Source organism: Sinocyclocheilus grahami, unplaced genomic scaffold (assembly GCF_001515645.1).
Source record: "Sinocyclocheilus grahami isolate Dianchi unplaced genomic scaffold, SAMN03320097.WGS_v1.1 scaffold28.1, whole genome shotgun sequence".
Taxonomy (NCBI): domain Eukaryota; kingdom Metazoa; phylum Chordata; class Actinopteri; order Cypriniformes; family Cyprinidae; genus Sinocyclocheilus; species Sinocyclocheilus grahami.
The window spans coordinates 201,545-202,940 of NW_015505207.1; the positions used below are offsets into that span (position 1 = coordinate 201,545).

Below are 1,396 nucleotides of genomic sequence, written 5' to 3' on the forward strand. Positions count from 1 at the left end.
ATATTTTTCTAATGTATGGACAATGATGTAATAAATGTTAATGTGTGAATGTGTAAGACAATTTCTGGAATAATAGCAATAATTATTATAATAATAATTGTTATTATTTATTTGTTGGTCTTATGTTTTAGGCTTATTTTTTATTACTATTTTATTTTGTTGAAATATATTGTAAAATCTAAACATACAGTATGCTTGAAAATTAGCCACATTCTTGTGCAAAACGTGAACTGTGATTTAATGCCATGAGGTTGTTGCAAATTGTGAAACAATGCTCTTCATGCTATTGTGGTTAAGTAACCTTGGAAAGTTGTTGGTTGGCGAGTTTTGCTTATAGGAACATAGTATATAAGGCGAACGTTACCACTCTGAGCTCACAGTAGGATTCAGACCTCACACAATGATCAGAAAGGTACGTCTAATCATTTATTTCTTGTAGTATTTCTTTGCAGATAAAACAATGCTAGTTAATTCATCCAGCTATTTTTTACACATATATTTCTTCTTTTGCTACATTTAAAATTCAAATGTATCCAACATGTATTTGTGCTATTGATAGACTATGCAAAATATTATAATTAAATAGTAATTATTATTTTCTCAGGGAGTTACTGAGAGTTTTGGGGCAGCAGTGTCCTGTCTGGGCACATCTCATCTGACAGATGAAGTGATAAGGAGGAGTAAGCGAATGATACTGGACACGCTGGGAGTGGGATTGCTTGGAACCAGCACCCCAGTCTTTAACACAGTACTTCAGTGCAGCCAAGTGAGGATAGTGTTTACATAGAGGAATATTATTCAGTTGTCCTTCTTTAATGTCTCTTATGTTTTATGAACATTTCTTTGATCATTTATAAATTAGAGGCAGCAAGCACTGGAAAACAGCAAGGTCTGGGGCAGACCAGGATTTTCTCTTCCACCTCACTATGCTGCCTTTGTTAATGGAGTTGCGGTAGGTCATTTTAAATAATCACGTTCAGATACTTTGGTAAATACATATACTTGTGATAAAAACAATTGTTTACTTATTTCTTTTTTTAAGGCACGTATGTATTCTCTCAGACTGATAATGGGATGTGTTCCTGTGATATATTAGGTGCACTCTATGGACTTTGATGACACCTGGCATCCAGCCACTCACCCCTCCGGCGCTGTGTTGCCGGCTCTCCTAGCACTGGCTGAAACTTTGCCTGTTAAACCCTCTGGCCTGGAGCTGTTGCTGGCTTTCAGTGTAGGCATAGAGGTTCAGGGGAGACTCCTGAGGTTTTCTAAAGAGGCACACAACATTCCCAAAAGGTAACAGTATTTTCTAAGTGTACAATTATGTACTATTTAAATGAAATATAGAAACAGTCAAATAAAACCAAATAAAAGAACTGGCCCTAATTTTAAAGCT

General features: G+C 35.7%; 1 protein-coding gene across 1 annotated transcript in view; it reads left to right on the plus strand.

Annotated features, from left to right (window-relative positions):
* The first annotated feature begins 393 nt into the window (after window positions 1–393).
* The window catches only part of LOC107568925 (cis-aconitate decarboxylase-like), a 3,953-nt gene continuing 2,950 nt past the window's right edge, over window positions 394–1,396 (plus strand). Inside the window, exons 1-4 of the mRNA XM_016254924.1 lie at window positions 394–412; window positions 605–766; window positions 863–952; window positions 1,097–1,296. Of these exons, the coding sequence (XP_016110410.1) occupies window positions 401–412; window positions 605–766; window positions 863–952; window positions 1,097–1,296 (464 nt within the window). The 5' untranslated portion in view covers window positions 394–400. The remainder of the gene's footprint in view (window positions 413–604; window positions 767–862; window positions 953–1,096; window positions 1,297–1,396) is intronic.